This window comes from Eurypyga helias, unplaced genomic scaffold (assembly GCF_000690775.1).
Source record: "Eurypyga helias isolate BGI_N326 unplaced genomic scaffold, ASM69077v1 scaffold16451, whole genome shotgun sequence".
In the NCBI taxonomy this organism is placed as follows: Eukaryota; Metazoa; Chordata; class Aves; order Eurypygiformes; family Eurypygidae; genus Eurypyga; species Eurypyga helias.
In genome coordinates, this window is record NW_010231635.1 from 17,748 (window position 1) to 44,704 (window position 26,957).

Consider the following 26,957-nt stretch of genomic DNA (forward strand, 5'->3'; position numbering starts at 1 on the left):
AAGAGGGGTTGGGTCGCTGCTGCAGGTAGAAGGATCTGTGAGTAAATGTCTTGGATGAGGCGGTGATGGGTTTTTGTCACCTGGCCTTGCCCATGGGAAGTGGCAGAGGCTGACCTGCGTGGGGGTTTTCTCACCTTTGACTCTTCCATAACCTGCCTGTCACCTCGTTCCTTGGGCTGAATACGAATAATATCTAACCCCTGGTGCAAACCTGAGCCTTAGGACAGCGTGAGGTGAGGTATTTACTTTTATTCCTTAAGTAAATCATTGTACCATAGGGCAAGCTATAAATAATCTTCCGTTTAGCTTCCTTGTTTGGAGATGCCACTTCTTAGTAGAGGCTGGGATTTATGTGAAGGAATGAAGTTGGTTTCTGGGCAATGAACCCCGTTTGGAATTTTTATGCATAACTTTTGCTTTTTCTTCTAAGTTTAGCTGAGGCGTGTTCAAGGCGGCAAAAGAGCAAATTTCACCGAGTTAAAGGGCATTCAGCATTTAAATATGTGGACTGTCATGAGAATGGGATACTCCTTGGCCCAAGAGTGCTTTTAGGATTGCAATGCCAAGTAACTCAACAAAGCTGCAGTCCCTCATTCCCTGTGAACACAGGTGCTTACGTTTTCCCTGCCTTGTAGGGCTTAGCTTGGTACAAGTTTGGCTAGTTCTTCCTTGCTGCAGTCTTTGACCCGGTCAAATAACTTAGAACAACTGAAGTGTCAAGTACAACAAAAGCTTGCCTGAAGTGCTTTGCAATAAACGTAATATTGGGGGGATCTATTCAGCTACCTAATGCCTATTCATTTTGGAGCAATGGGTGTCACTCACTGCATGTATGCTGAAGCTGTGGGATGGTGGTTTGTGTTCCTCACCTCGGTGGTTGGCTTCGTTCAGGAGTTGGTGCTGGGTAATTGTAGACAAGGATTATTAATGACAACTGCTGTGAGCTCATGGAGACTTTTGAAGTCTTGTATGATGCTGTTGAGCAATCCTTCTGGAGGACAGAAATCATGAAGGACATTGGAAGAGCTCACCTGTGACTTGGACTGGACTGACAGCAAATTTGTGAAAGTACAGGGCAGAGGTAGACCAAATTCCTGCACGCTGCAGTCAGAGCAGCATCTCTTGGCAGCGCAGTGATGGCCATCTTGGACTTGGTGTTGGAGAAAGCAAAGATGCTGTCTGGCACAGGGTTTCCATCTGCTGTGGTCAGGGTAAAGAGCGACCATTGCTTCCCCTGTGTACCTACAGAACAAGGAGTTTGAGAGGTCTGTATGGACCACTAAACTTCTACCCTTTCTGTAGTAGTTAGAAAAGTAAGGATAGAAGTGCTAGCTTCGGCAGAGTTGGAATATCCATGGGTGCCAGGGAGCCTGTAGTCCATTGCAGAGCATCACGTGTAAGGGAGTCTGACGTGGTACTTGGCACATCAGAAGAACCTGTCTTCTAGAGAATGGTCAGAGCTTCTCAGAACTTAAACTTGCTTTTTAAAATTCTTTTTTGTTAGAACAATCCATGTGTTTTCTTCCAAAGGAATTTAAATGCCCAAGTTTTGAATGCAGAACAGAACAGTGTGTCTCAGGTCACCCTGGGCAGAGTTTTCCAGAAACAGTTTTGTTTTGGTTCGACCTTCACATCCTTGTTACAGCGCGCTCCCCCTCAGAAATCAGTGTTTGGGCCCTGCTCTGCCCTATGGGCTACATGCTCGGGGGGAGCTATTTAAGGGGAAAAAGGTACAAACAAACAAAAAAGCCCAAACCCCTTGTGCTTACTTCTGACCGTAGTGCCTGGAGCATTGCAGGAGATGGAGCCAGCCCAGGGATGCTGTGTCATGGGACTTCAGGTTTGGAAACCTGTTTCCCAAGGTGAGGAAACCCAGTTTACCAAAAACAAACCCCAAAATTACTGAAGAGCCCAAAACATCTAGATTTTTGAAAACGCCATCATCTTATGGACTAAAATTCATGTTGTTTCATGGAAAGCTATTAGTTTGCCCCAACATGGGGTAAGGAGAAATACTAATTTTCCTATAAGGAATAGTATTTGTCTCAGTTTCCTCCACAGCATACTTGGAAGCTGATGTATTAAACAGAAAACTGCAAACAATGCTTTTTTTTTTTTTAAGCAGAATAAAGCAAGAGTGGAAGATGCTTCTAGGAACTGTTGCATGGAGACCTTCTAAATTCTCCTTCCTTCTTTTCCAGATTCACTACAGTATGACTGCCTGGCTACTGTTCTGCTCCTGTGCCCCAGCACTTGCTACCCTGTGATTTCAGATAACAAACATAAGTGAGTTATAAAACACGTGGTGAGTATCTTGTGGCTTGATATTTTGGAATGTCTTAGCATGCTACTCAAATATTTTTTCCTAAAAAGCCCAAACCCAACTATCTATAAGGGAATACATTATAAAATCCAGTAACATTTTAACCAGGGTACATGAAATACCTGTCAAGCCTGTGGAAGGATGCTTAGGAATCCAAATGCAAGTTGTTTAGTTCTTATTCCTTATTTCCTCCCCCCCCCAATTTTGTCAGCATTTTTCACCTGAAATAAATTCTCTGGGAACCTGCATCCCTGATTTACTCTCCCTGGCTTTATTTTTGGAAATATACCTGTTGAGCGGAGAAGTAGGTAGCTGCAGTGCTGCTTGTCAGTAGTGAGAATCTCCCACAAGGAAATTGGGTAGGATTAAAGTTGGGAAGAGTCCAAAGTCTCTTGTGATGAACTGAAGCTTCTCTAAAAGTGCTTTAATTTTGTTACCAGGGGAAGAGGTGATGTGGTCTGTATGTAAGCGTTTGTCCAGTGTGACAAGTAAAATATGGGCTAGGTTGCCTATTCTATTACATTTGGCCTATGAAATGAGCAGAAAAATCAAAACTGAAGATGTTGGGAAAATTTTTTTCTCTGGAACAAAGAAATCAAAGGTACTAATGTTTTTAGGTGAGGGTGTTTGATTCCAGTGGGGATGAACACCTTGATTTCGTGAAACAAGCAGTAGTGATGAAAGTAAACAAAACAAGCCAGTGTTTTGATTTGATAGAAGCGATGACCTTGAGAGCAGTGCAAGCCTCTGCTTGGCAGGAGTTTTTTTGGGGTGTACATAATGAGTACAGCAGGAGTGAAGCTGGCACTAGGCTTCCCTGTCTGGACTTCATTAAAAAACATATCTATAGCAACAAACTATTTTTCTGTTCAAACATAAACCAGTGCAGACTAAGTGATAGTGATTCGGTAGTTGAAGCATTTTTGGAGCTATAATTTTGTATTATCCTTAGGGAATACCGTTTCTCCTTTTGGACAAAATAATGTGACAAAACAAATTCTTTCTAAATTGTGATTTCCATTTTGCATTTTGTATGTAGAAAGCTTAATGAGCTCCTGACTTTTGGTAATTTCAGCTAGGGGAGTGAGGGGCAGATGGATGGACAACGGTTTCATGCTTTCTGTAGCCTCCAGCATGGAGGAGAAATCTGCTTTCAATTTTGCTTGATCTTATATCTCAAATTAGTTTGCAGCTTCATCCCCTAAAACTGATTTATCTTTTATTGGTGCCAGTAGTACGAGTGCCATTAATTGTTTGAAAAGTCTTTAGTTTGAGCAGTTCAGACTGGTGCAGTACGCTGCTTTTTAGTATTTTCCGATGAGGCCAGTGGACACTAGTCACCTGACTGTGCTTCATTTTGTATTGTTTTGTCTTAAAGATAAGCTCCTGAAGTCTAAAGCATTGTCGATGTGATGTTGTGGAGAATTTATTTTTTTGTGACTGAGGTACTTGGCTTGTTTTTCTTCATCTTGCCTGTATGATGTCTGGGATCTTGGGAACTTTTTTTATCAGCTCAGCCTGTTTCCTATGGTCCCTGTTTGGGATCATAGTGTGCTGTTTCACTGGTGTGAACTTCTACCCAGCTCACGGTGTCTCACTTGTTCCCCCCCTCGCTTTCTGTTCAGCCACTTGCACGTGAGGATGTGGGTTCTTAGCACAGACTGTAGGCAGCATGGATGCTAAACGATACAGTGAGGAGACCCATCTTGTCTTTTTTTAATACAGAAAAAGTTGATAATATGTTACTGGAATTCTTTATCAATTCTGAGACACTGGAAAGTGGTGCTGTCTCAGACATGGATCTTGCTCCCAAGCTGCCTATTGGCAGCTCATATCTGTTCCTTTCTGCTTTTATCTTTCTGTATGTTTAAATTTAATATTTAAAGAAGCTCTGGTTTTCCCGTTTCATGACTTCCACTTGCTCATACTCGTGTACGCTAGCAGCCTGACTCAAGTCATTGCTCGTTCAAGGAGCATTGGAATCTCCATCTGGGTGTTTCCTGCCCGAGGATCCCCAAGCAGGGGTGCACTGGCCTGGGGAAACCTATGCCAGGTGTTCCACTCCTGCATTTGTGCTATGGGAACAGGCATTTTCCATCCAAGTGAAGAGTTGGCTTGACTCTGTCCTGCAGTGTGATCGGTGAACCACATCCAGCTTGAGGGATCTGGCTTTAGGAGCAAACTTTTTTCCTGGATTATGTAAATGAGTAAGAACAGCAGCGGCTGCTGGTTAAATGGTTAAATTCCCGGCTTAAACGGTTGCTCACGTGGTACATCTCTGCTGCGCTCGCGAAGTGGTGTGTTGGCGTGGCTGGCTGCATAGTAGTAGGTACAGTACATAGTGGCCAAGGGAGGCTTGCACAGGAGAAGGCTGTGCCGTCTAAACGATTGGGGCTGACTGCTGAGTGGGCTTCTCCAGGCAGTGCTGGAGGACTGGATCCAAAGTCTTGGAGCCTGTGGCAAAACCAGGGAGACAGCAGTGAATGCCATAGGTGCCTCTGCTGTTCCTTGGCTCTGTATTGAGAGTGGTCCTGATAATGTGTGGTAGCTAAATTATCCTTCAGTATGTGAAGCTTTCTAGTTGTATTAGTCATCCATCAGGCTTCTGGATTATTTAAGTGCTGAAGCCCTCCTCAAAGAACAGCAATATCTATTTGTAGAAAGGTACATAATGTGAAGTGCAATTCCAGTATGTTAGAGCTACGCTGCTTGAGATGTTCTCAGGAATACTGGCTCTCCTGTTGTGGGACTTCACCATCCATAAAGCCCATCTCAAAGATCTGTAATCTTATAAGGCTTCTAGTTGGTCTTAGGGATTCAAATGGTGATGCCATTAGAGCACCTCAACTTTTTGTACAGAATCACACCTTCTGAGTGCAGTGTAGCTTCAGCTGTTGGGTTGAGGAAACACTGAGGAAAAGGGTACAGTGACCACAAAAAGGTGCTCTGTAGCATTAAGGAAAAAACATTTTTCCACTAGGCACGGGGGAGCCCCTAACTCGAACAGTTAATGCCCAAACCATCTGGTATACCTCTTCAACTTGTACTGACTTGATCTAAGCCTGAAAGCGCCTAGAGCTGAACTGGTCCATTTTTTAAGCAGTAATTCATCTGTCTCTGCTGCTTACGGAAAAATCTTTAGAACAGCTGCTAGTTAGACGGTTAACTACAATACAGCATGATTATAGTCTCATGCTTAGAGAAAACTTGAATCTTCCTGCTTTTGTACAGGTTCACTCTGTTGTATTCTAACCCAAAAATTAAATGCGAGGTTTCATGTAACATTGTAGGCTCACAGACTGGCAAGATGCTTGTTCTTGGTTATGCAGTCTGGCTTTTATATAACTCATTATTTTTGCTCCAGTGTTGCAGATAGTCTGTTTCCTCTAGCAACAGTCACCAGATGTTTAGCTGAACAAGCCTTAATTCTTTAACGTTGACCTGTAAGAAATGTGTGAAGGCGAACATGGGGGTGGAACAATTGCATGTCAGCATGATTTCCATTGCCTTGCTAAAAACCCAGTGGAAGCCTTGCAGTCTCATTCGAGCAACGATGGATCTTTAGTTTTTGTGGTATGATATGAGGCCTTTTCCATGGTTTTTAGTGTTTCCATAAATGTACTGTTGGGAGGCGGGGATGGGATCAAGCTGGCATACGAGAATTAGCATTACTTGGGCAATTAGCACTGTATGGGCTAAGTCTGTGTGGTGGATATGCCGCCGTGCTGATCCTGCAATGGATTCTGGCTGTCAGCTAGGCTGCTTACATACCTGTAGGTCTTCTGTCATCAAGCCTTGTGCTTCGCTAGACCAGCTATTTCATATTTCCATGGAAAAACAACTCCCGTCTCAATTTTTCAGCTGGATGTTGCCCCAGTGTTTTACTGGAGTGAGTAATTCTGATGGTGACTGGTGGGAAGTCCAAGCAGCTCTTGTCTGTGGAACATCCCCATTCTAGGGCTTGAAGTAGCACTGTCCTTCCAAGACTGCTCTGCGTTGGAGAAGACTGTACAGGGACTATTGAGCTGGAGGTGAATGATGTGGTACCTGGATTTTTGGGTCTCTTCTACTCTGGGTCTGCCGAGACAAGATAAATCAAAGCAGAGCTGTGCCATTTCCCTTCCCTACAAAGATATCTTGCTCCAGATCCTGTTGTGCGTCCCCTTGTTGTGCAGTTAGGACATGAAGGTGTGTGTGCTGGACAGCCAAGGTGACTGTAACGGTGGTCTCCTGGCTGGACTCTCAGTTACAGGAGGTGGTTACCAGGTGGTCTCCTGGCTGGACTCTCAGTCTCTGAACAGCGTGCTTGGTGTGGGTACGATGCAGCTTCTAAGAATCTAAATGTGTGAAAATCTGCACAAATTATCTTGAAGAATAGATGTATTGGTGTTTAACTGGGGATACTGGTGACAGGTCTGTACCTGGAAAGCATGGATTTGATACAGAAGTGTGGCTCTGCAAATGGCTTCAAGGTTTCAAAAGTCAAAGTATCTGCCAGTCTAGGTTAGAGATGCTTCTGCCAGAAATAATACTTCCCTGATGCTGGAAATACTTCAGGACACATTGGAGATGCTCTAGTCTTCACAGTTAAGGGATTTTGATAAGTGTTAGGCCTTAATTTTGATGCTTTTTCAGAGGTTCTAGATGTCTTCCCACAACATTTTGACATTGGTTAAGCAGGAGTAACTTGGATGTCCTAGTCAGATGCGAGACTGTCACTTGAAAGAGTTCCTCAAACTCCTTTCCTTTGTGCTGCTTGCATCAGGTTTGCCTCTTCAATAATTTTCAAAACTAGTGTGTGGGGATACGTATGGTAAGACCTTGCTGAAACGAGCTGATGGACCACGTGCTCGCTGCTCACTAGCTGGGTTTTCCTGTGTTTACTGGCTCTTGTCATCCTTGCACAACAATTGCATTTGTTTCTCCTTTAAGTACATCCTAGGTAACTCCTTTCCAAAATGCTACCAAATTAGTTTGCTTACTACGTATCTGCCAGCTTTGAAATTCAGCATTTCCTGTTGTGTGTTCTCCCGGTGGGATGGGGGAGGGAGGCTGTGCTGCATCCCAGTGTTTCAGAAACAAAAGGGTGGAAGATGTGGCTGCAGTTTCAGTGAAAGCTCTTGCTACTGCAGCTAACACAAATGAAAGCCATTATGTTCTTGACATTCTGCTGTTATCCAGGGTCTGAAAAGAGCTACTGAAGGTTACCAAACAACAGGGGAAGCGGAACTCCTCGAGCACACATCTTTATTTTGAGATGGTAGAAGAATCATGTATGTCCAATGGTCCACAGGTCCCTCAGCTGCCCATTTAATGGAACAGCAACGTGTGACATCCTGCTGCTGCTGAAAAGGATGATGCCCTCTACCTGTACCTTTCCACGGGCTGTCTCTGAGGCTTTTTTCAACCTCTCAGTAGCAATTCAGCTTGGGAACCTGACAGAAAGCCAAGCAGTTCTGGAGTTGGCTTGCTGAGAGGTTAGATGAGTGCTGGAGCTGGTGAAATGAAGAGGCTTGAGGGTGTTTAAGGGATGGAGGATCAGGAAGATGCCTTTTAGGGTAGCTACCTGTTAAACAGAATAGGCCATCTGATGTGTATATACCAGGTATGGCTGTTCTGGTAAACTTGGGGGCTACTCAGCTCTGCTAACCAGCTCACGTCTGTTTCCTTCAGCCCCCCAGGAGACATCCAAAGCCTGGCTTTGATCCCGACTCTGTCATTCCTTCTACTTAGGACATGGGCAGAGTAGGAAGCTGGGAACAGGCAAGGTCAGAATGAGGTGTGTGAGAGTAGGGAGGAAGTGGCACGCTTGGGCACTGCTTTGCCTGACCTATCTCTGGGCACGGAAGGTATAAACTTCTCCCTCCTACCCAGCACTATGCTGGGCAGTACTTGGTGCTTCCCATTGCTTGTCTGTCCTGTGCTCCCTGGGTTGTAGCATGCCAGTGTGCTGCTGGTGCCATTTTTGGAGCTGGTTTGTGTCTTACGGGCAGGGTGTTGCCCTGAAGAGCTGTGACCCTGACCTGCGCCTGCTGACTCCAGGAGGCTCCTTTGGGCTGGAGTTGCCTTGTCTTTCCTTAATTTCAGTTTTTAGCCTGTCTCAGCCTGGCTGCTAAACTACTAAGGCAGCTGTAGTCTAGACTAATCATGGTCTGTTACATCCCTGGGGATGGGGTGGAGGAGTCTGATGTGGAAGCAGCGTTTCAGACTCGTGGGGTGCTGTGGAGGACTTGTGGAGCCGTTTGGGGGTTCACCTGAAGGTAGCCACTAGGAAGAGCATGGGAAGCGGATAGAAAACGCTACGTAAACCGATGGCTGGCTGAGAGGCGTGCTTGCTGTTTACTTCCCTGGGCTCGTGGTTAATGTGGAGGTAAATGCTTAATTGTTTCACTTCTAAGGTTTTGGAGCTTTTTCTCATCACCCTGAACCCTCTTTCTGTGCTTCAGCACTTGGAGTTGATTGAATATTAAAGATGACTCCATGTATTTGAGCTACTCTAGGATCAGAACCAGAAGCAGAGTACATATGGAGCTTTGACTCGCACCCAAACTCTGTGGTTGTGCTGTTGTAAATAGATCTGTGAAAGCTGTTTTTGAGCGGTGCATGGATGCTTTGTCTCACTGATTTGCTTTCCTGGAAAAAAACCTACCACCAGGAAAAATAAAGCTCGTTAATAAATACGAGATGTATCTGATCACAACATAGATCAGGTATAAGCTGCTTTCTTGTATGTATACACGAATTGGAAAATCTGTCGTATAGTGGAACTGACCCTTCCTTAAAACAACCAAAAACCCACTGCCAACATGCACCTACCACAGTAATCCGGGGAGTAATTCCTGTAAAATCGTAATCCTTTTATTTTCTCAGCATGTGGGTGTGTAAGAGGTCAGAGGATGGGTGAGCATTGTCACCTATATTTGGTGGCATTTCAAGGGAAACCCAAAGAGTTTGAGCAGTAATTCAGCCAACCCCTGTGCGGTTGAATTGAAGCGTCCTGACGATGAGCGCTGGTTTGCTGGCTGCTGTAACTCGGCTGTGCTCAGATAAACTGCTGCTGGAAGTGGGATCTTCTGTTTGCTTTGGTGTGAGGAGTCTCAGAACATACTCTGCTGCATTTGTGCCTGTGTCTTGTGCAAGAAGAGGAGATAAGCTTCAGATGGGCACTCTCCTACCTGCTTCCTAGCCAGCTGACAGGTAATAGTAGGCCATTTCTAAAGGCAGATGCACGGTTGCTGTCACCTCTCCATCCTCAAGCAGCAGCAGAGGTTTGCAGTGTTGGAGTAAACCACTTGAGAGTGCAGGTAGTGAAGTGAGGTACCCTGGGGACATTCTGGCAGCTGTTGGACATCTGACTGGTTCTATTTTCATGTTGAATCTTCAGATGCTGGGAAGTCTAATTTTTAGCATTTCCTTTAAAAGGCAGCAAATGTCAGATTGTCCTGAATGTCCTCCTCTCCTGAATTTTCTTCTCCAGCTGAATGAGAATCAAATCTGTACAGTTTCCATGACAAAACAATATTCTTCCAGTTCTTACCTTGCTTATCAATGGAAATGTGGCTTAGGAAAAGACAAGACCTTTCTGATGTAGATGTAGAAGCTGGCCAGAAGTTTGCTGTATCAAGTTTCAATTTTTCTGGGATGCTGCCTTTAGGGACATAGTGTTGGTCCTGTGAACAGGGACACTGGTTAATCTCAGATGAGCCCTGAAGTTTGTAGGTTCAAAAAGTAGATGGGATGGCTCGCTTGACGCTGCAGAGCACTGTTCTGCGAGCTGTGGGTACCCGAAGGCTACGCGGATTCAGAGAGAAGCGGGACAAGTTCAGTCAAGTGGGAAAAATCAGTCCAGTGTTGTTGCATTGATGTCACTGAGGTCATGAAAGGGTCTGCAGGTCTGTAGCTCTGATACAGAGCACTGCTGTGTATTCCCAGCACTCCTGTGGTCTTGGCTAGAGGTTGCTACCGGCCACCTAAGAGGGAGTATTGTGCCCTTGGTGCGTCTCGGTGGGCTTGCTCGTGCTCTCATTGCACCTGCACTTTCATGGTATGAATTTCTTCTGGAAAATCTGAAACGTCCTTGTGCCACCTGCCGGTTTTCACTGTCTGCCTGAGAAGGCCAAGCTGGAAATAGCATGAATTTTTTTTCGCATGTGTTGATTAGAGGGATATTGTAGCTGAATATGGAGCCGTGTTCAGGTTTCAAACCACAAAAGATGACTTTTGAAAAGTGCCTGATGTACAGGCCAATACTGGGCATGGTGTGTAGATGCTCTCAAGAGGTGCTGTCTTTCCTTGTGGAAGAACTGCGTTGTAGGCTGAAGCACTGGGCTTGTGTTTTCAGCTTTCTCAAGGCTATGCTGTTTTGTGTGGAAGAGGAACAGGCACTGCAGTGGGGTCATTCATCTTGAATATACAGTTTCAGGATGGTACCTAAAGGTGATCTGTAGTTGAGGGGGGCAGAGTTTCAGCAATGTATTCTTAGAGGTTCAGCCTTTATTTAGGTGGAGGTTTGGTGGTGGGGAAGGATTTGGATGGGAGGTTGGTGCCTTTCAGAATACAGAAAGGCACTTGGTAACGCAGGTACTGACTCCTCCCACGAATAGGAGATTCTCTGCATGGCCCAAAAATCCCACTTGTTTTAGATGATATTAAAACTAACAGGGTGGAATAAGGTGTCCTCTCTCTGCTGAACAAGATTACTGCTTGCGAAATAAATGCTAAAGCCCAACATGAGGAAATCTGCCAGCCCTAACTAGTCCAAGGCAACGTGTTGCAGGGCAAAGCAATGTTATCATCAGGATGTGCTTTCCTTGGCTACAAATCTCTGCGAGTACCTGTGTTGCATCTCTACTTCATTCTAAAAGATAAACTTAACTCTTAAGTCTGGGTAAGCGTGGAAGGGTAGAACAAACAGCTTTCTCCTCCGACTTCATGAACCAAGGATTTTCTCTGAGCCTGGCTCCTTGCTTACTGTTTGTTTCTTTGCTGGGTGTTAGGTTCAGTTTCTCCCCGTCGTTCATGCAGGCGAAGCCATAAGGTGTCTTCTAATCTCTTTGCACCACACTCATCTGGGTCGCCTTAATCTTATCACAGGCACTTGTTTTGCTTCTTGAGAAATCTTTAGGCTCTCTGCAGTGTCACTAATTGTTAAGTCGTTATAGGATGGGAAAAACAATAGCGTGGAGCTGCACTTACTATAGCTTCTCCTGTTTCCACGCTTCCTTATGCCTTCATTTCTGTGCTCGGTAGACCGCTTCACTTGGAAATGCCTGCAGAGTGCTCATTCTCGCTTGCTGAACAGCAAGCAAGCTGATATGGTTATTGGTGTGTGTTGTACCTATGAACAGCAGCAGAGCTAGCAGGTACTGTGTGCTGTGGGAGGAAGGTTGCACTCATCAGGACATCTTAGCTGAGAAACAAATACCCATGCATTGCCCCAAGCTCTCTTTAATTCTGATCCTGCAGCAGAGGGAGTAAATGGCCTCAAGAACAGCTTAGGAGATGTGCTTTCAGTGTTTGGATAATCCAGTATCTAATAAAACCCAAGCTGCCAAGCTTTTCTTGTGGATGGGGATGAGCAACTCCTCTCCCATGTGCGTTCTTTTGTGTTACCCTGCATAACTGAGCTTGTGCTTCATCACTTTCCTCAGTGAGGGAACACATGTGGATCGGTCTCCTCTGGCTTCATCATAATAACTGGAGAAGTTTAAGTTCTTTGTCAAATGGGATTGAAACACATGGATGGGTTGGAAGCTTGCAAACAGGGATGCCAACACCTAAGGGATGCAAACAGGGATGCCAACATCTAAGTCTCAACACCTTTCTTGAGGAACAAAGCAAAATATTTCTCTGTTAACCGCAAGACTTTACTCTTGTTCATACTAGGTGGTATTTATAGTTTTAATGGTATGTGCCTTGCCTTTCCTTCCTAATAGATTGCCGGACCGCAAGTGGGTGGAAGATTTGTTTGTTTTGGCACAATATTCACTTTACATAGGCATGTCTCAAGTTTACAGCAAACAGAGGAGCCAGGCCATGAACTGTGCAAAGTCTTTAACACAAGGGAAAGGAGAAAAGTAGGAAAAGCTGTTGTGTAAAATTACCTCTCCAAAACTGAAACGTCTCTTCAGCTGATTTCCCCTGCTGGCTTGCGTGCTGTTTGCTGAAGCTGACGTTGCTCCAGCAAATGCAAGGTGAGCTTGGACGCTTGCGTTGGTGCTGCTTCATCCTGCTGCTCGCAGTCATTGCTGGAAACCAAATGGGCTGTGAGTTGGGCATCCACTGCCCTTGTTTTGGGTGTTGAATAACTCTAGTGGTGATCCTCTTCTGGCACTGGGGAGTTCCATCCAGAGGGATGGAAGCAAAACAGCAAGGTGACCTATCAGAAAGGTAGCCAAGACGTCCACTTACTACCCAAGTGCTGTTTCTTGACCTGAGAAATCAGCATCAGGTGGTGGGATGGTGTTGAGATGCAGAGGGTTATCAGTGGCAGAGGTTGGCATGAATGAAATCCACCACCATGACCTCAGCACAGCAGCATCGCCGAATACGTCTGGCTTTGATAATGAAAATAAACACACTGCGGAAGCTGGATATGGCTTTGGAGCTATTGATTGCAGCCAAAAAATGGGGCTGTTTAGGAAGCTGCAGAGTCACCGTGTGGTCCTGCTGCGTGGGGCTGGGCTCTCAGTGGGGGGACAGTGGTGCTGCCCACCTTCAGACTGCCTTCTTGTGGAGGCAAAGGACTATGGTTTTTGCTTGGTACGCAGGGATTTTGTGGATTGCCGCACACCCTCGCTGGCATTAACACCCTTTTGCATCTTGGACACCTTCTCCATCACCCTTTGCGAAGGCAGGGTGTTGTTTGGCCGCCTGTATTTGTGAACCTGTGTTCAGGATAAAGAGTGTGAAGAGGAAGGGATGGTGACATTTTGTAACCAGGCTGATCCTTTGCAAATTTAAATTTGTCTGATTACTGTGTACTTAAGGGGGGAAATTTGAGCTTGATGGTTTGTCAAGGCAGATGCTGTCAGCTGGATGGGTACAGCCAGAAGAAACCCCCAGAGCTGATCTCCAGACTGTCTCTGTGAGAAACCAGAGCAGGCTCATGGCCATCCCTCACGCTGCTTGTGCCACCCAGACGTGTCCCAGTGTGCTGGGTGGTTTGACATGGGATGCCGGTGTCGGCACATGAGGCTGCCTCTCCTGATGCTGCTCTACCTGACGTAGCGCATGGACCTCACCTCGGCAAGTGGCGCGGGTGACTTTTTATGAAGAAGCTGCATCTTGTGAAGCATGGGTAGAAAAATGCTGGGTGTGGGACTGTGCTTGCTAATCAGTCTGGAAGAAACTACAACACCCGTCCAGCACGTGAAGACTTCAAAGCCGCTGTCACCTTGCTACCTTCACATCTGTGGACAGGAAAGCCCCACCAAACCAACCAAGAACAGAAACTTTCAAGTATTAAATACTTTTGAAGCTGCGTGGCTTGCTTCTGGCGTATCGGTGGCTTCTGCCTGGCGTTCCGCTGCAGGCTGGTGATGTGGGTGACCTCCTTGCCACATCGAGGAAACAGCTCGGCACACGCGTTTCCTTTCTGTGAACGATCGCAACTGTCTGTGCATCTTGGGATTGTTACGCCTAACTGCTCTGCCGAGGAAGTGCAGGTTTTTATGAAGCTTAGGGTGTCTGTGTGGGTGTAGCCGATCTTGCCGCTTGCGGGCACGGACGAAACCAGTAACCAAGCCTGTACCTTGCACTGGGGAGGAGGCAGCTCACAGCTGCCAGCAGAAGCAGTGACCTTTGCTTGGTTTAGAAATAAATAAATAAAAATTAAAAAGGCAAGAGACAGGATTATTTCACAAAACTATCTCTTGGCCCTCCTGCAAGGGGTCTGTACTCATCCAGCAGGCGTTTTGCTTGGTCTGTGTGCAGTTCTTGGCATCTTTCAATTGCGTAGGCTCTCCGGATCGGTCCCTTCCGACACCTGAAGTGCCTCATAAGGATACACACTTGGGAACTCTGAAATCTCTGAGAGAAAGGAAAAGGTGGTTCTTTATATGCCGTAAGGATGCCACCCTGTAGGATAGGTGGAGGTTTTGCCAGCTTGTTTTGGGGCCGTGGGACAGCTGCATTGCTGACTTTATGGTTATTTTATAATCCCATGGTGGGAAGGGAAGACAAATCGCTGCAGCAGGTTTCAGGCTTTGAGCGTAACAGTGCCTTAAATATTAATCTCTGTCACTTTTTAATGGAAGTGAGCTACACTATTAAAAACCTTACCCTACAAAAAATAGAGGGGTGGGAGAGAATGAGGTGATGGCAGGCAATTGGGGTGCAGGCAGCTGCTGCCTCTTCTTGGTAGCAGCTCCGAGATTTGTTTGCTTAGGCTGAAGCAATGTGTTTATTAAGCCCAAACAAGCAGGATTTATTAACCAAGAGTCTTGGTTCTTACCTTTCCAGCTACCCTTGTGCTCTTTAACCTCTGCACATGTTGCGAGGTTTGTCACCCCTGTATCACAGCAGATGACCTCCAAATAAACAGCACATTAAAGGCTGGGGAGATTTGTCTCGGTATATAGGTCTCAGGTACATAGTTTTCTGTTTGAGACATAGTTCAGTGGCAAGCAAAATATGTAGGTAATGACAGTTGAGTTCCTGCCAAATGTCTAATTATATGAAGTGACAGCATGGTCTGATCGTCTGTCCCGTGACTGCCAGAAAAGGCCGGATCTTCAAGTAAGGAGAAGGTCAAGTTCATGCATTAAACCAAAGACATGTACATTAAGTCATTATGTTTCAAGCTTTCTTGTGTTCCTCTTAACACTTGTCTCTCCTTTTAGCATCACCAATACTTGTTTTTTAGAGAGTGAGCTGGAATATCTGCATCTCTTACATCACTCTGTTTCCAGTTTATTAACTGGCTCTTACAAGGAGTTTCTGGTGATGAGCAACCTGGCGACAGGGGCCAAGTCAAGTCTGTTGGGCAACAGCGAGAGTCTGTGGGATGGAGTCACGCAGACTTGGCAGGGTTGGCTGCTTCCCTATTTTCTATGGGGCATTTGGGTTTTCCTTGCCAGTCCAGGTCTTAAAGTTTAACTACACAAGGTCTACTTCTGACTTCTACCCACTTAAACTCTTGTTTTGCATCATGTCCCCTTACAGGTTTCTCTTTTTGTTCTCTCTCCATTTGAGGCTGTGCAGTGGTGAACAACTTGAATTGCTGTGATGCCGAGTGTTGCCCCACAGTAGGACAGGAAAGCACACGGCCTTTCTTAAAGCCAAATTTGCTTTGGCTGATTGCTGGTATTCATCCCTGGAGGACACACCTAAGCTAGGATGAATCTTGCTTGATTTATGGTGTGTGTAGGTGCTCAGTGCCTAAATCCTTGCACTGGATTAGATATTTGCATGAGGCTGTCTTTCTCAAGGCACCTATTTTTGAGGCACCTTCATAATGTCATTCCTTTTGCATGGAATTGCTGTTTTCTCTTTTTGCTTTGGCTTTGCTACTTTATGTAGTGGATGCTTGGACACCAAAAGTGCCGTTACACCTGCATTTAGGGCTCAGTGCCGCGAGGAGCCAAACTAACTTTCCTCTGTCTCCTGAGCCATCAGGTGAAAATGCTTAGCAGCATCAATGTGATGTTTTACATGGGCAGGCATAGCCTGTTTTCTCGGCCCTGTCTAGCAGTATTTCAGTCTTACAGCTGTGTGCTGGACGCTGTATTACCTACGTGTCGATCGGTACTGAGCAGAGGGTGCACTGCTGCTGCAGGCATCATCCCAGGTCTCTGCTTAACCTGGCTTCAGAGGCTGACATCCTGGACCTGAGTTTCAGAAGCTCTTTTTAGGACCTGATTATAAGCTTTGGCATACATTTTGGTGTTCCTCTGATCTGAGGCCACAAAAAAACTGTTCTGCTTGTTTACCCTCAGCTCTTTGAAGGACTCTGGGTATTGGTGGGGCAGAGGAGAGGCAACCTGTTCCCATCAGGCAGTCACAAGCTGAGTCTGGGCACCTGCAGCTCTCAAGCTGGGGTAGAGAGCGCATACAGCTGAATCCTACTTTGTTGCTGCTTTCTAATGACACTGGTTTTAGTGATGTTAGCTGGCATTTGACAAGAATGTGTTCTTCATAGCACGAACCTGGTGAGTGCTTGTGTTCATCTTGAGGCATGGCCAAATGCTTCTCAGCCCCTCTTTGAATTAGTCAGGACTGCCTGTCATCTTGAGCTGGGTTTCACTAACGTTGATTCTAACTACCCCTTGCTATCAAGACATCTTCAGTTTTCTTTGACCCTGTCTCAAGTTCACGAGGGCTTTTCCAGTAAAAGGCTTTTCCCCTGCCCCACACGCGCACACACGGTGAAAGCTGTGTTGGCTCTGAACTTGGTAGTTACATTCCTTTTTGAAAGCAGTAAAAAGCACTACATGGTTTGGATAGCGCAAAGGGGGGTTTTTTTTGTGTTTAACCGCCAAATTTACCAGTCTTTTCAAGCTCTCTGAGCCTGTCTGCAATTCATCCTCCAGGCTTCTTTTCCTTGCCAGGCTGCGCGCAGATAAAACAGTCGTAGACTATTGAGTCTGTGCATCTGTGTTAAATTATGCTATAAATCTGCAGAAGTGGTGTTGCTGCCAGTGATCCGAGCCTGCTCCACAGCCCAAGCCGCAGTGGTGGTCTTGTCGAGGGCTTTGCTCGTCGTTGAAACCAGTAACTGCAAACTACGTCCATCAGCTGCCATGGATGCACGTGGATCTGCCTCATGGGCTATTCCTTGAAGACGCACGTGGCTGCCTAGAAGTCTTCTCTTCTAAAGAAGGCTTTGCCCCTTTCTTCTTCAAATCCATTGCCTGAAATGAAGGGGTGCTGTAGGTTTCTGAGGCTCTCTTTTTGCTGTTAAGCAACCAGGTATTGTGAGATTTAAAAAGTGGAGGTACATGTGATGCCTGGATATCAGAGAAGAGAACATCTGCAGGGTTCTCATCCTGCCCCAGGTCTGTGACAAGCCCTTTGCAACTGCCAGTTTTTTCTAATTTCCTCTGTAGCATCTTCATAAATACCTATTTCTGCTGGAACCTGATCTTACACGGCCTTATGCAGCTTCTTTTGCAAGCAGAGATGCTATCCTAAACGTCATGCTTTTGCCAGCCTTTGAGAAGCCTTTCAAACAGCAGATTTTAAACCTGGGGTCGGTTACTGTAATATCAAGAGGTAGATCTTAAAACCCCTGACGGTGCCCTGGCAGCAGCGCAGCAGGGGCTGCAGGACCCCTGGGGCCGCTGAGGATGCAGCGCTGGGGCTGGGGGTGTGAGACAGCTGTGTGTGGGCTGAACACCTGCGTCGTTTGGAGGTGCTTGCTGCTGACAAACGGGGATTTGGCGTGCTGTCAAGCTTTTATGTAGAGGGATGTGTGTCTGATTTCTGCAGCAAGCCTCAGAAGATAGGGGGAAGCTGATCTGGCAGTTGCTTTTTGGTCTTTTCTCATCCCAGTCTAAAAAAAAAAAAAATGCAGAGCTCAAGTTTCATTAGGGGATTTTTTTCATTTTATTTAAGCATTCAACTCTTCGTTTAGCTGTTCGAGCATAATGCAACTCTTCATAAAGAGCACTAACCCATTTTTTCGGGCCGATCGCGGTCTGTAGTGCTTTGTTAAACGTATAGGAACATGTGCACATGGCTGCTGGCACACGTTTGGCTTGAACTCGAGCGGGGAAGAGAAGTCAATGAATCTAGCTTGCGTCGCACGAACCGTTTCCCTGAAAACTGGTCTGGTTTTTGTTCTGACTCTCTTCATGTGGAAGAACTAAATTACTGACTAAATTACTCAAAAAAAATGTCTTTCATGCTGAGCTTGTGTAGAGGGTATCGTGAACGAAGTTCAAGAATGAACTTTCAGAATGGGTGCTCTGATCATGCTTGGTGAAACACTCAACTGAGACTTATTTGGAAAAATAGCTTGCCAGCACATTTAGATGAGAATTATACAATTAATGTGTTTTAGGAGTTTTACAAGGTCTTCGAGAAAAAGACTTCATGGAAGTTCACTTTTCTAGGATAGAAAATGGTATGAGTTTGTTTGGGTTCAACCCTTCCTGTAAAAACTCTAATTGTAGGATGGCAACTTGACAGTCCTGTGCATTCATGAGTAACTAACGAGTGTAGTGATTTGCAGTTGTCCATCCTTCTCCCTTCCCAGCAATTTAGACTTAAATACTGTTTGTATGCCTCCTCTTAAAAGGCATTTTTTCTGCCTGTGAAGCGCTGAACAAAACTAACTGCACAAGCTGAAGATTAAATTGTTGGGTCAAATGATTCAGCAGAAGCAACTCATAACGTTTAAAAGGCATCTATAGTCTTCAAGGTTGGAAAGAACCTCCCAAGTGTGGGACATCTGACGCAACATGCACCTGCTTGCCGTAGTCTGCAGCCAGCTTTGTCCACGCTGTTACCAGCTTTAAACTGCAACAGAGAATTTCGACCTATTTTTTCAGTTTTTCTGTTGTTTTGCACAACACTGAGGACACTGAAACCAGGTCAGTCTAGTGCTGCTTGGGAAAGCAGAGAAATGCTGATCTTCTCTGTGTGGAGATGCTACTGGGGTACAGGCAGGTAGTTGAAATACCCTCCCATATAGGAAGCTTACCGGGGGTCTGTTTCCTAGCAGAAGACCCTCTAGGTAACCAGAAAGCTCTTGAGTGAGAGAAAAAGGCAAATGAAGTGTATTTCTCATGGTTGAGTGGAGAGAACATTCCACCTCTGCATCCTCCCATCCTACTAGCTTGTGTAGACAGCAGGATTTTCTTCCAGGTCAGACCAAGATAAGTTATTTGGTTATCTGTTGATTTTCCTCCTTAGGAATAGAGCAGATCTCATAACTCTGTAATTTTGTCCTTAGTAGAACAGCAACTTTGCCAGAAGTGAGTAATGGGGTGGCTTTGGAAAAAATATATTTTTGTTGGGGTCAGCTGGAAAGTATCATTGGGCAGAAGCAGGGTAAGAAATGGCACATCATGGAAGGGAGGAGATGATGTGGTGGGATGAGAAAGCATGAAAGGACCTGAAGCCGGCGGAGATGTGTATCCACGTAGAAGAGAGCAAGGGCTGTAAGTGGAAGGCTTGCTAGTGACGTTCCAGTATGAGGAGAGCATCGCTGCCTAGGAAGCTGTTCCTGTATGCGGTGAAGCAGAGGACACAAAGCCAGCTTGTTCCTCTAAACCAAAGGGTGTAAGCTAATAAAACAAGTTGGCAGATGCTGAGAATGAGTGAACACATCCCATGTCCTGGTTTCAAAATATTCCTCATTACCTTCATCCTGGCTGTTACACCTTTTCCAGTGGGTGGACCGTTTGTCCCAATCTGTGACAAAGCAAGCACTGTTTTCTGCTGCTGAAGGCTCTGCTTTTTACACAGAGTGAGGGTGGAAGCTGGTGATCTCATAACTGTATGCTTATGTCAGCTGGGAGCCCTAGAGGATTTTAGTCTTTGAAGTCATGTGGGAAGCAGCAGATCTTGTCTGGAAAGCACTGCCCAGATCAAGAGACTCACCAAAAGTACTACGCAGGCACCTGGAGTGGGTGTTGGAAAATCCAGTGAGAAAGCATGTGTCTTGTCCCAAAGCGATGATCTTGGAGTTGCTCTGAGGAATTGAGATCCTCTTTGTGTAGCGAGCGGGATGAGATCTGTCATCTCACAAGAAAATGGGGCTTTCTTGAAAGTCTGTCCTTAAAAGAAGAAAGGAATTGCAGGGCTGCATTACTTCTGCTTGGGTGGTGATCCATCCATCGAGCATTTCCCATTTGATTCCTAGCATGTTTTGACTCCATGAATTGGAAGTGCACACAGACCTGGATCAAGTCTGCTTGGTTTGATTGGATGAAAGGGGGATTCATTTGCAATTTCAGTTTGGACAGATTTTCTGAAATTGTGCTGCAAAGCAAGACTTTGCAAGCTCTTGTTCTTACCTTGGAAGGGTCTCCAGAGTATCTCAAGTAGGTCAAAGACATTTTCAGTGCAAGGGAAGCGAGCTTTTCCTTTGAAGGGTAGGAATAAGGTTTGCTCTGGCTTCTTCACACTATGCTCTTGTTTGCATTGCCCTTTAATGCTGCTGCTTTCAAACTTACTGACTTCATTGAGAAAACTGGGTGGCTGTGGGCGATATCTCTAGGCCCCAACGAGCGGCCGGTAAGCGATAAACCTTCTTCGTGCTGAACTGCGCTACAGCTCGCAGCGTGAATGGCAGCTGCCCTCAACGCTGCCTGGAAGCTGGTTTATAGCTCTACTGCGGTTTTATTGATGGAGGAGAGGTCGTGATTTACATCTTAGGTCCTAAGTGTTTTGAATTGTGTAGGACACAAAGTTGTTTTGGTTTGGTTTTTTTTACTTGGCTAACTGTGCTTTAAGTAATTTCCTTTCAAGCCTGTATCTTTCATTAAATAACTGTTCCCGTGTCTCCAACTGTACTGTAGTGAAATGAATATTGGAATTGGTCTGAGTCACCATTAGGGAAATATCTTCATGCAGCTTTGCTCTTGAAAGTTACTTGCATTTAAACAATCTTGCTGAGTGGGTGGAAAGGTAGGAAGGAAAATCGTTATGAAAAAGTTTGAATCACGGCAGGAAATAGACCTGGTGTTCCGAGTAGTCTTTAAATATTAATGCGGCTGACTTCAAATTACAGTCGTGTCTTCATTCTTCTGCCACTCCTCTTCCAAAGCCAAGCGCTTTGTTAGTCCTCAAAAGCCACATTTGATGCCGTATTTACTACAGGCATTTTTAGTATCTGGTAACAACAGTGAAAAACCTTTGTGCGATTCAGTGTCCCAACAGCAGAGATGTGCTCGTAGGGTTGGCCGTAATGAAGAGGTTATCGAAGCTGGGTTCACTGGCTCATTGCTGAGCTGAATTCCTGTTTGCAGGAGGCTTTCAGCCGAGAGAGCGGATGCTTAGTGTTTGCAGACTGTCAGGCGTGACCTTTCCATCCTTCTCCCTGGGGAGGCCCTGTACAGATGGGGAAGGGGGGAAGGGTGGAGGCGTAGTAGCTTATAACCGTTAACATATTATTTCACTAGCCAGAAAGTGCGTGGTGGAGCTCTGTACTTAACCTGCCTGAGCAGGAGGGAGTTGCTTGTCCCACCGGAGACGCACCGAGCAGGATGGTGTCAGTGTCAAACCAAGCAGTGTGGTTCTGAAGTCAGACCTGAAAGTTGGCACATGGCGCATGAGCCGACTCAGACTTCAGTCTGGGGGAGGGGGAAGCTGTACCGAGGCTTGGGAGGGCTTGTGCTCAAAGAGGCTTGAGCAGCCCTTACAGCAATGATGTACTTGTGTCACCGAGCACTGCCTGCCCTGCAAGCACTGAAGATCAAGCACAGCTCGTATCAACCCTTTGCAACATGCTAAATTGTGTACCTTTTACCTTTTGGTGGCTTTCAGCCCCATTTTATCCTAGCTGGTAATGAGCTTTTCTGTAACCATGCTGTCCCGTGACAGCAGGTAGCCAAACAACTTGGAACAGATCTGCACCGAGCTGCTACAAAACACCCTCGCGATCTGGACCCGTCTACTCTGCAGGTTGGAAGCTCGTAGTACTTTGTGTCAGAAGGGAGGTTAAATGGCTTCTGGCATCATGCGGGAAAGCGTTGTAGTGTGTTCTTCAACAGCCTGTTTCTTCCTGGTCCACCTCACGTTCATCAGGGCTGTTTAGAAACCCTTTCTGGTGGGTTTAGCTTACACTGATGTCTCTTACTCTCTCTACTGACCATGTAACTGTTAGGTGAGTGAGCCAGGGGAAAAAAAAATCTGTTTGCAACCTAAAATTGTATCATTCCCCTTCCTGTGATGCAGTCAGTCAAGTCATGCAGATTTTGCCTCTTTCTTTCAGGGTTTTTAGCCCCTTTCCGTGTGGTCCTCCATAGTAGTATCTCCTCAGCCCCGAGCTGTGCTGCCTTTCAGTCTCGCCCAATGCTGTGCGTTGTTTTTTCCAAGTGTAAATTGGGCAGGGTTTGTGCTCTTGCTGGACGCTTCATCCCGTTACCCTTTTGTGAGGAGTGGGGTTGTTGCCCCTGGATTATCCAACCTTGATGAAAATAATGACTTTGGTCTCCAGGGGAAACAAAGCCTCCACTCTGGCATTGGTGGGATCAAGTTTGTTTTCCAAAGTGCTACTTTATTGTACAATTCCTCTGTTCTGCTCCTCTTTCCTAGTGATCCAGCCCTGGGAGCCCTCCATCATCCTCATGTTTGATTTCTGTTCAGCAATAAGCTTCCTTAATTTCAGTGACTGTCCTTTTTTAATGTTTGTTTTGAAGGAAGAGTCTTGTCCCGGGACAGGTTGGGGTGGGGTCCAATTGAGGTGCTTTTCTGATCTCTGATAGAGCCTCGTCATTCCTTCTCCAAGCCGGTTTCCCAAAGCAAACACAACTGTGCTTTAATCTACGCCAGCAGCTTTGCGAAGCAGCGCTAGCTCACCCCCTCAGAGTGAACGCCGCAGCTGAAAGTACGTTGGGATGTCTGTCACGAAGAACTAGTTCATCCTGTTTGCCTGTAACGGGTGCTTCCTGCTTATCCATATTCAGTTTAAAGTATTAAATCTTAAATTAATTTGAGGTACGGGTAAAGCTTGGTAATCCGAAATACTGAATTTCTCCTAGGGGAACATCTCCAACCCTTGTGTCTCTAGCTAGGCCAGCAGTGCGTAACCACGAGTGGCGTTTCACGCGATACTTGGTACACGTCGGGAGCCTGACGCTGCAGCTTCTGGGTCGGCCAGACCGGTAGTACAGGTGCGGTACAGTGGTTCTCGGGTGACCTGATGATTTTCAGATGACCTGGATTTGCTGCAAACGTGCCATATGGCATTTTCTGCAGAGATCCACCTTTGTGCAGAGCGACAGTGAGGCTTCATCTGCTTTTCACTCTAGAAAGGAGGGCTGCTGAGTCACAGGCTGGATGAAGTATCCCGTGGGTTGTGATCTCTGCAACCTGAGCTAGGTTCTAGGCATCGGTATGAACTGTTAGTGATGGGTGGTTTTGTGGGATTGTTACGTTGCATTAAGCATCCATCCAGATGTATGGATGTTCCTTTATGCTATTATTAGTTCCTCAAGGTCTTCCTAATGCACTGTGGAGGGACACAGCATCCTTCCTATGGAGTCTGTTTAGAGCCCTGCAAACTCCCTGTCTGATGCAGAAGCCTGCAGTAATACATGAACAAAAGCAGTAGGAAGTAATTGCAAAGTGGTGTTACAGTTGTGCATTCTCTGTATTTAATATTTGGGTTTTTCTGTGGAAGTATTTTACTTAAAAAAAAAAAAATCCAAGGAGGAAGCTGAAGCTGGGGAGCAATATGCCCTCTTCTGTGCAAACACACAGAACTGCAAATGGAAATGGATAGGGAAGGTCAGAGGTGTGCTAAGACTAGTTCAGTAGTCAGAAACTGGGATTTCTAACTAGTAGCTACCTACATTTTTCTGGACCTAGTGTCAGTGACCTCTGGCTTGTGTACAGATGCCTTAAATCAAAATAAAAATTTCCAGAAATAGGCGTATCCCACAGCTGAAAGCTAGGGAAAGCACGCTCATATTTCAGAAGGGCTAATGCTTTTCTTCTGTGCCCCTGGTTTGTAGATGGGTAATAATTCCTCTATTTTTGGATAACTGGAAGAACGTAGGTTAGCTTCATCATCTCAAGAAACAAGCAGAAGAAACCCTTACTAAATCCTCTACAAATGTATTGCTACAGGGGGACTGAGCCAATTGCCTCAGTAACTTTTGAACTCTCGTAAATATGGTTGTGTTCCTGGGCGTATCTGGTCCTGTTCAATTGCTGATGTCCCTCCATACTGACTCTTGTTCTGGTGGTTTCATTTAGCACCTCTCTGCTGACTTTGAAGGTATTTGCTGAATTCTGTGCAAACATTGACGCTTCTGCGTGGATGCCTACAGCTGAAGTAGGGCACAAAGCTTGTTTCTGAAATTGTTCAGGCACTCTTCCATTCACACCTGGAAAACTGTGAATGCAGCAGTGTCCCGGAAAGGAATACAATCCAGTATCATAGGTCCTGGGATGTGGGGGGTAGCTCCAGGTATGTTTATTCTGGTTCTTGCTTAAGAACTGCACCACAAGCATCTCCAGAGCGTCCACGTCTGCTGCCTAATAGCAGCTCCTGCTGCAGTGTCTGAACAGCTGGAGGCTTTGCCTTTCTCCTGCTGATTGCTTGGGAGATGAGGGGGCGCTCACCCACTGCCACTGGTACCTCTGGACTGTCCCATCAGGCCACAACGGTCTGTGGCAACAGCAGCTTCACTTTCATCTCTGAGTGGTAGAAACTTCTTCTGACCGCGGCGGGGCTGAGCTGAATCACTTGGCTGCAGTGGGAGTTCATGTCCTAGGAGAGTTCTTATGGTGCGATGTCAATCTTACCTGCACTGATCTACGGACCCAGGAGGTCCTGGTCCAGCTCCTACCTGTCATTTCCGGCTGGTCCAGGGTCACAGAGCAACCACTCGGCCTGCATGGTGAGGAGCATCTATTTCTTGGCCTCTTTTGACAGTAAGCAGAGTGATGCTCGGGAGATGCGCCGCTGTGCTGTCGAGTAGTCCCGAGTTGCCTGTCCTTGGGGTTATGGCAGTGATCATGCAGGAGGCAGTTTCTCAGAACTGTCAGGCTTTCCTTTGCCAGTCACGAAGGCAGGCTGCTGGAGATCTTGGCCCTTGAGTCCCTCACCCAATTCCTTTAGAACATCTGTTTCTCCAAAACCTCTTTTTTTGGCACCTAAATCACGTTAGTAACACAAACTGTACATTGATACAGCTTTCAGGAAACTTCTAGCTTTTTAAAAATAATACATCTTGCCTTGGCTACTAATTTTGGCCATTTCTGTAGGACAACAGTTTCAATTAGCGAATATATCCGAGGTCAGCTTTAGAAGATGTAAAATGAAGGGGAATTTGACTTCCAAAGGGCTTCACTGTTTTTTCTTTTGGCACCTTTCATTTGCCACTTTGCTTTTTTGTCTGGCTTCTGTGTAACACTTTATAGATGTACGAAGTGAGAAAAAACAAACTTCACACCTCACAGTTGCTTTGAAGATGGGATGTGATCTTGCAGTTTCCACCTGATGTGCTGGTGTAACTGAAATTGCTTTTGTTAGTAGGTGCTGCGTGAGCCCTGATGACTCCAGTAGCCAGGAGGTGGATGGGCAGCGCTTCTCTCTCTGTCACGTCAGGGCTTTTTATCAGAAAATTGTTAAGAAAATGGTCAAGTACTTGTATAGCTGTTAATTTCCTTGAGGCTGGGAAAGTTCTGGGCATTGGTCCTGTTGTACATTTCTTGTTTGGTATTTTAAAATGTTTTTAATTTCATGTATTCTTTTTTTTCTCTTTTCCCTAGGTAAGAAACCAAAAGCAACCTGCCTTTACTGAGTTCTCAAGAACATAATCGACCCCTTGGTACATTATCAAGATGCATTAGGAAACTGGATACGGTGCCAAAAGAACTCCATGTGTTTCCATGACTCTCTTGGACCCTGACTCAGATACTTTTGGATACATATTTCTATTCTAAGGAGAAGAGTGTGTACTCCAATTCCTTTCTGCCAGCCTGCTGGCAGAGATATTTCACCAAGATCATGGACCATACTAATAGGGAAAAGGATGAAAGGCAGCGGACGACGAAAGAAGGAAGGAGCGTGCATGGTTCTCGACCAAGCTCATCGGCGTCTTCTGGTGTTCTTATGGTGGGACCCAACTTCAGAGTGGGCAAGAAGATTGGGTGTGGGAACTTTGGAGAACTCAGACTAGGTAAGAAGTAACCGTTTGAGTGGCCTGTATTATCCAGATGAGCATTTCACCACTGGAATATAAATACATAAAAACTTGAGAAATGCATGTGCTTGTCTCATTTCCCAAGTGTCGAGTTGCCTTACCTGAAGCTTCTGACTCAGAAGATGTAACTGTTAGCATTATTTTTATTTGCATACGTGAATACACTGGAGAGGCCAGAGATGCAAATTTTGAACAATCCTAACAATGAGGACTGTTCTCAGCACTGAATGCCTTGCCTAAGGTGGAAAAAGCCATCTTAACTGCCTGAATTGCTAAATCTTGCTCTCAATTTCTTGTTCATAAGCTAAGTCTCCCTGTTAAAGTGTATTAGGTGAGACACATCTTCTCTGTTCCATGTCCTGTTAGGTGAGACTTTCCCAGCACTCGGACACATCTTCTCTGTTCCATGTCCTTCACTAACCTCGGTGCCCTAGTTTCAGCCCCACCACCAGCTCCCTGATCTGTCCCATGTGTTTGACTCGCTGGCTGGCTGGCGATGTGGGGTGTGCCGACTGGCCATCTGGCTGCTGCCTCTCAGCCACTGAACCGGCCTGGCAGCCCGTGATTTTTCGTGGTCCGTTGGTCTTCTAAGGACATGTCTTGCAGCTGGTTGCCCAAACAGATGGCTGCGCTAATGCGTCGTTTGTTTAGGATGACTTAAGAGCTCAGTGCACCCTAAACAAATGATGGTTGTTTTTTAAATGAGGTGGGGGCAGCAGACGGTGTATTTGATTACATGCCTCTCAGCTCCCAGTATGTGATTTTGGGGTATTTGCTGTAGAGCAGCAGCTTGTGGGGGTCTTGATCCT

General features: G+C 45.8%; 1 protein-coding gene across 4 annotated transcripts in view; it reads left to right on the forward strand.

Moving 5' to 3' along the window:
• Window positions 1–2,199: 2,199 nt before the first annotated feature.
• Window positions 2,200–26,957, forward strand: part of LOC104516725 (casein kinase I) — an 83,981-nt gene continuing 59,223 nt past the window's right edge. For 3 of the 4 annotated variants that reach the window (XM_010161154.1, XM_010161156.1, XM_010161157.1), the window contains exon 1: window positions 25,953–26,124. In XM_010161154.1, the coding sequence (XP_010159456.1) occupies window positions 25,953–26,124 (172 nt within the window). Of the gene's footprint in view, window positions 2,306–25,714; window positions 26,125–26,957 lie in introns of those variants that run through there. The other variant, XM_010161155.1, reaches the window with a different exon arrangement.